The 7,239-nt window shown below is 42.9% G+C and overlaps 1 protein-coding gene across 1 annotated transcript in view; it reads right to left on the bottom strand.

The window, feature by feature from the left end:
- The window catches only part of ISL1 (ISL LIM homeobox 1), an 11,468-nt gene extending 5,837 nt beyond the window's left edge, over window positions 1–5,631 (bottom strand). The window contains exons 1-3 of the mRNA XM_027863344.1: window positions 5,604–5,631; window positions 4,620–4,809; window positions 1,480–1,739 (exon numbers count right to left, since the gene is read on the bottom strand). Coding sequence (XP_027719145.1) covers window positions 1,480–1,739; window positions 4,620–4,809; window positions 5,604–5,631 — 478 coding nt within the window. The remainder of the gene's footprint in view (window positions 1–1,479; window positions 1,740–4,619; window positions 4,810–5,603) is intronic.
- Window positions 5,632–7,239: the final 1,608 nt, after the last annotated feature.

Below are 7,239 nucleotides of genomic sequence, written 5' to 3' on the forward strand. Positions count from 1 at the left end.
AGAAAGAAAGAAAGAAAGAAAGAAAGAAAGAAAGAAAGAAAGAAAGAAAGAAAGAAAGAAAGAAAGAAAGAAAGAAAGAAAGAAAGAAAGAAAGAAAGAAAGAAAGAAAGAAAGAAAAAGAAAATGCTGGTGTGTGTGTGTGTCCATCCCTCTAGTCCTGGATCCTCTTTTTTAATGTAATGTTAACTCTGTTTTGAACATTTCAGAATTGTTTCACTCAAAGGAAAAGGAAACTCAAACTGTCTACCCATTGCTGTCTGAACTCAAGATAAATGACTGTTGTGAAGCCATGTGCCCCACAGCATGATAATATTTTGTTCTCTTCTACTGTTTTCCGAAAGAAGTATTTGCTGCATATAGCACATGTTGCCACCCTTGTCTCTGGCCGGTATAAGCTCCTTCCAAATCCTTGGCTACAACATGCTCGAAGATCTCTGAATGCTGCCAGAAGGCAGAGAGGGGAGGACTGTGGTTTTGTCATGTTCTGTGTCATAGGTAGACTGACACTTAAAAACTTCGCACAGTGGGTAAATCTATTCAAGACAGAGAGGTTGGTTTTGGAGAACATTCCTTTGCCTCATTTGCCTCAATTCCTGCCAACCTTTCTTTGTTCTAACCACCACCACCCCTTTTCCTAGGAGAATCACCCTACATTCTGCAAACTACAACATACTTCATACTTTGCAAGGATTCAGCTCCCACCCCCCTCCCAGACTCAGTCAACTCCCAAGTTAGGGCCAGACTAAAGTGAACTATGCCAAACTGAAGATGAAATTCTTGTCAAATCACATAAAAATGTTTCAGAGTCAGACCTGTTTTAAAAAGCAATTACTGCAGATTAGCTTGTTGACAGTTTTAAATTACAGCTCTGAGTGCCGATGTGCAATTATTTAGTCTCTATCTTTTCGGTCACCCTTTTTGTCAAAATGCTGAAAATAAAAACTTACTTCCTACATGGGGCTCCGAAGACTCAATATCCACCAGCTTCCCTTTCTCCCTAGCCTCTTACTTGGAAAAGGAGGAAACTACAAGGCTTAGGGTCTCCACCTCTCTAATTAGGCAGGCACTGAGAAATTACCTGGTGGGGCAGTGAGGAGTGTTTATAGTAAAACATGCTTTGGAGGATAAAAATAATCTAGACCTTCTATATAGGGTATATGCCTGTGTATATGCACAGACTGTATACACATGCACTCATACAGAGAAGTAGGTATGCGTTTTGTGATTAATATAGACGTATTGTATAGGAATGTATAAGTATAGATTGAGCTTATTTAACCCCATGGGAGAAAAATGTCAAAGAAAGGGAGAGAGAGAGCACAAGAAAGTGCCCCACTCTATTTAACTGCTGGTCTGTGTTGCTGTTGCTGCTGCAGCTGCTGTTATTGCAGAAGCCTGAGTTTCTCCAAAGAGGTGGGTAGGGCTCTGGCCCTGTAGCTTCCGCCTTACTCACACCATCCCCTGAGGACTGAGAAGTACCTGCCATTTGCAGCGGCCGCGCAGGATGAAGGGGACTCAAAGGGTCGCCGGCTCCCAGACTGGCTCTCTCTACTACATCGTGGTCCGCCCGGCAGAAGAGGCCATCCTCCCGCAGCGCGAACTCGTCCCCGGGGATGAGCTGACGGCTGCAGGCCACGCAACGGAAACACTCGATGTGGTACACCTTGGAGCGGGCACGCATCACAAAATCGTTCTTGCTGAAACCGATGCTGCACTTGGCGCACTTTATCCCGTATAACCTGAGCGGGCCGCCGGATGGGAGAGAACAAGGTGGGGTAAAAAGGGTTCACTTCTTTCCTTTCCCTAGCTCACCAAGTTCACCACTACTCTTTCTACAATACTACTATTACATTAGCATACAGAGGTCAAAAATGGAAAAGAAAGATAAAGGATTCAGCCTTATCACAAGACAGAATCTCTCGTCTCTCTCTGTCTCTGTCTCTCTCTCCTGCCCTCCCTCCCACATATTATATATACATATATGTATGTATATGTGTATATATGTCTACATATATGCATATATATGTATATTTCTCTCCTCGTGTCTTACTCTTCTTTCCTCTTTCTTCTCTCTTTTTACTATACCTGCCTCTACTCTGCACACACTCTGATCTCAGGACACCGTGTGAAATTTCTTGATGTATTAGAAAACTCAGTTCATTTCCCAGTCCCAGAGGTACTAGGGAAGAAGCTGGACAGAGAGAAATGCCAAGTTATGGGTCAGCCTTGCTTGCCCAACCTTCTCTGCTTCCTCCCTCCCCTCCCCCAATTTCGTCAAACCGGAACTTCTCTAAGACTAAGGGTATCCCCCAAAGTAGAAAACAAAGGTTGAGAAGAGTGACTGTGAGGCATCTGTTCGCAAATTCACACACACACACACACACACACACACACACACACTGAAGGACACCTCTATAAGGTGTTCCACGTTTCCTTCTGCACGGTATGTAGCTCCAGGGGCTTTCTGGAGGTTTTCCTTAGAGAACGCCACCAACAGAAAGTACCTTCTCCATCCTATTCTTTTTAGTTATCTGCTGTTGCCGCTCGGGCTGGTTTTTAAGTCACTGAAGCGTTTACCCAGACATCTCAGCTTGCACGAAAGCCAGGAGGCGACCGTAAAAACCGAAAAGAAAAGGCACCAAATAAAGACTTCCTCCCTGACATTTCAACACCAACGGGCAAACAAACAAGTCACCTTGTTGGTTTAATCCCGGTTGCATATTCACATGACCTTCTGTCTCTCTAAAAGCAATGAAGGGGGGTGGGGAGAGATTCACACCAGGAAAGAGAATGAAATAAAAAAAAAGGGGGGGGGGTTACACAAAGAGAGAAGGGGACGCAAAGAAAAGAGGAAATATTCACTGGGGAAAGGATATAGCTACTGCGATCACCAGTTCAACCTTTACCATTGAACAGTTTATTCCAAAGACATATCAACTTCTGAAAAAAAAAAGTTTTAACAGAGAAAGGGGGATGGGTGGTGGGTAAGATTGCGTCGTTTTGCAAATGTATGCGTCCAAAATTAGGCACACGAGTGTCTGGGAACAACTGAGGGGAAAAACATCTACACCTTCAAGTACAGTATCTGAAAACTTCTGCTTGTGTTAAGTGAAAGATCACTCTAGTGACTCCTGAGTTCATGCACGAGACAATCAAGTAAACAAGAAAAATGCCTCAGTTGTCAAATTTTCCAAGGTTCAAAAGTTTGTTTCCCCGCACCTTAGTGAACTTTTTTTGGCCTTTCATGTGAGGTTGATTTTTTTTCCCTGAATATAATCAGATGCATTTTTGCTTATAGAATGTTAACACCACTTTTCTTCTCCCTCTTTTGAAGACGAAAACGTATCAAAACTTTTTGACATTGAAATTCCCGCCCCTCTTCTCCCCCATCTCATTTTCCATGTGGAGTTTTACTGGCGTTTGATAAATCGGTCCTATAGATTTGGAAGATGCTTTTTTGTTTATTTGTTTTTAGCCTGAAACACTTCTTAAAATACATATTTCAATCATACAGAAACTTTAAGAATTATTTATCATTCCTACAAGAATTCCAGCCTCATCGATATTAATAGACATTGAAGAAATTCTCGGGTCAAAAAACTGGGATATTTTGGTAGACAAAATATAGAGAATAGTAGAAACTAAAGAGATATCTCTTATACATTCTATTTTTTAATGCCGTTTTCAAGACCTCTCTAGAAAGGGGAAAAACCCACATGTGTCCTTTTCTTTGTGGCTGCTACAGGAAATTCTTTGCTACACAAATAGGGCAAGGGATACACTCTAGGTGAGCAATACCTTAAGCTGGCAGTCCTGCAAAAACTAAAAGCATAGGTTAAAGTTGATTTTAGTCGTGTCAGTATTGGGCACTCATTCATTTTATCAGTTACCAGATTTTAATGTGAGAAAGGAAGCAGTTCCATTATCTAAATATACCAATTGTTCCCGGACAGATGATGGGCAATTTAATCTGCTCTGTCTAATTCATCAGTACAGATAAGATAAGAAAGAGAAGACAGTCAGATGTCACCAAAGGGTTAATATTTAAAAAGATTAAATGTCAATTTTTTTTTCTTCTGTCAGAGAGTATGTTGGTTCGTTCTTAAATTTTCTAGGGAAAGAACATTTGCCATACAGACAACGAACAACTACCTTCTCCTTGGGCTTTTAAGGTTAGTGTTGAAATGTGGCTTATTCTAGTTCCTCTATTCTAAGAGCTTATTACAAAGCTACTAGACAGATCTTTTTTGGGGGGGAGGGGGTGTCTCCTATTGTAACTCAAGAAATATAAACTTCTTAAAATTCAATTAAATTGTCTGTCTTTCAAAACTTCCAATTATCTGCCCAAGAATGTTAACTAAATCTATTTTAAAAATGTTTGGGATAGAGGAGGGATCTATACCAACCCCATATCATAGAATGTTTTTCTTTAAAAAAAAAAATCACTGGGCACTTCTAAAAAGTTAAGTGAATGATATTGCTTAATTCCTGGGATGTCTTTAGAGAGTAACTTTTCACTTTGAACATCTACAAGATAAAGTCTTCGGCGGAAAGGCCATCTTTGCAGGGGGAGGGAGAGAGAAATTTAACAAAATAAGAAAGCAATGTAAAAGGCGTACCTGATATAATCTCTTTTACAGTAGGTTTTACCATCCCTAACAAAGCATGTACAGGTCTCATCCAAATACTGATTACACTCCGCACATTTCAAACATGCCGCATGCCATTCCAAATCCGGAGAAACCCTCAGAATATACTGATCGTGAATTTGATTGCCGCAACCAACACATAGGGAAATCAGACGTTTTTCTGAAATGAAAATAAATACATGATTGACTAACCGTTTACTCTCCTACAGAGATAAACACACTTTTAGTGTCGTTCCCTTATAGGGCGTACTCGTTGAGCTTTTTTTTTTTTTTTTAAGCGTATTGCACTTTTGGATGGTAATTGAAGTGTGCCATCAAAACCTTGACTCATTTAAAAAGGAGGCGGAACATATGTAAAATGCAGATCTGAATAGACTACATTCGTAAGCCTAGCACGCAATCAAAACCGCTCATTTTGTATTTATTTTTCCCCCTTTGCAATAACCACTGGCAAAGCTTACGGATAAGTCAAGTCAAAGAAAAGGTTTTGACTGGAAGCGTTAAGTGAACGGGAGGGAATGTCTACACTTTCCATTAAGCACGCTCTTAAATATAACCCAGGACTCGATATTGTTAGCAAGATCAGACATCAATGCAGTTGTCACCCGTTCTCGTTTGCAAGTCTAATGCTAATTCACAGCTCTGGGTATTGTATGTGCAGGCAGACCTTTGGAGGCTAACCTCCTAAGAGAGCTCTGGATTCCCGTGGAGGGAAACCACTGCTTAGCACCCAAGAACGCCTGGAAGGAGGCGGTGGTGAGAAAGCAGGCACACAAGAGTAACGCAAATCCTAGGTACGATCAGACTCCCCAAGATAAGAACCGATAGCAAGCATGCAGGCATGGAGACAAAGATAAAAAGCAGCTTTTCTTCAAGTCAACAATTCAAGTTCAGTTAGAGCCACCCGGCACAATAACAGCACATTGATTCCAACAAGGTAAAATTTCCTCTTACTTTTTGGTGGATCTCCCATGTCTCCCATATCTGTAAGAGGGTGTAATGTCCACAGTGAAATGGTGGTTGTACAGTTGACTAAAAGACCAGAGAGGAGGTTGGAGCTGTTGCTAAGTGTGAAATATTGGTCACTGTTGTTGCAAGGGTGAGAAACGCTGCAGTGCTGTGCTGCGCTCTCGCTGATCAGTCCAATTTAAGCCCGTGTAGTTTGAGTGGAAGAGGCGCTGCTTCGTCGGACTCAGTGCGGCTCAGGCACCTCTCTTCCTTATCTCTTACTCAAACTTCTCTGCTCCAACTCAGCTCAATCTCCATTGGTCTGACGCAAAGCGCGGAGACGTCAACCCTGCTCTTCTCCCATTGGTCGAGAGGCGCACAGAGCAGCTGTTCTGATTATCATATTTCAGTTTCTCCGGTCCTGTGCGCCACTGGCCCGTCGGCGAGCCTGCAGGAGAGGATTAGGAATTCAGAGGCAACTTTCTCAGGGCTCTTGTCCATCTCCCTTGTTACTCTATGCTGTGCGCTGCTCAGTCTCCCCCCCCCCCCCCCCCCCCCCCCCCCCCCCCCCTCCCCCTTTCTTTTCTGTCTTTGAATTTTCCCCCTATTCATCTCGCTTCCTTTCCCCTTCCACTCCTTCCCTTGCTTCTCCACCGCTCCGGTGAGCCTCTTCGTGGCCCGCTTTTGTGCAGCTGGCGGCGAATGGCTGGTTGGTAGGTCTTCCCGTGGACGAGGTCCCATGTGTATTAGGAAGGGGAGGGGGTGGATTTTGGAAAGGGTGGGAATGTTATTTGGCTTCTCCCTTTCTTTTGACGCGTGGCCCTAGAGTCGGGGGCTCTGCAGGATAGTAGGCACGGGTGAATAGGGCTCTCCTTCGTCGTGGTGGTGCCAAGCCAAGGGGAAGAAAGGGGGTGGGGGGGAGGAGGCAGAGGGAAGACGGGAAGGGGTCTGCTTTAGAAGGGTTGTTTGCACAGTAGTACCGCGCTTACCTCCTCCTTCCCCCTTCCCCGCCCCATCTCATCCCAAGGAAAGGAAGGTGATACCCTGTTTAGCCGAGAATCAGTATGGAAATACACAGGTAAAAATAAAGTTTTCACCTTGGACTGCTTCTCTCCCGTCCAGCCCTTCCAGAATGTCTGCTTGCGTTTTAACTTTAGAAATAGAAAGATTGGACTTGGAAATGTGGAGTCCTAAATCCGTGATCGTCTAACAACAAACTAAAACACCTCGAAAAAACTAATATGTTCTATCACTTCTTCTTGTCTCTCTCCTGCTGTCTTTGCCTTTATTTTTAAAACGAACTTGTGTAATTAAGTGGTAGCATGTGTCTGTGTGTACATACATGTGCATATATGTATATACATACGTACATACATAACGTATATGCGTGTATATACACAGATATACACGCGCATATTCTTTACCTTTTGTCTTGAGTTAAAAAAGGTGTGTAGAGGGGGCCTAATATGGAAAACCTGAGCAAAACATTCTATTTCATGAAATGTGAAAATCCTCAAATAATTTACTGTCTGGAAATTGCCTCGATCGAGAGGATCATTGGTAGCAAGTCACCGGTAAATTTTCAGTGATCTTTTAAATAAGAAACATTGCAAGGCCATGAAGCCTCCCCCAAGATTAAGTA

The sequence above is a fragment of the Vombatus ursinus genome, unplaced genomic scaffold (genome assembly GCF_900497805.2).
Source record: "Vombatus ursinus unplaced genomic scaffold, bare-nosed wombat genome assembly UNPS02014772.1, whole genome shotgun sequence".
NCBI lineage: Eukaryota > Metazoa > Chordata > Mammalia > Diprotodontia > Vombatidae > Vombatus > Vombatus ursinus.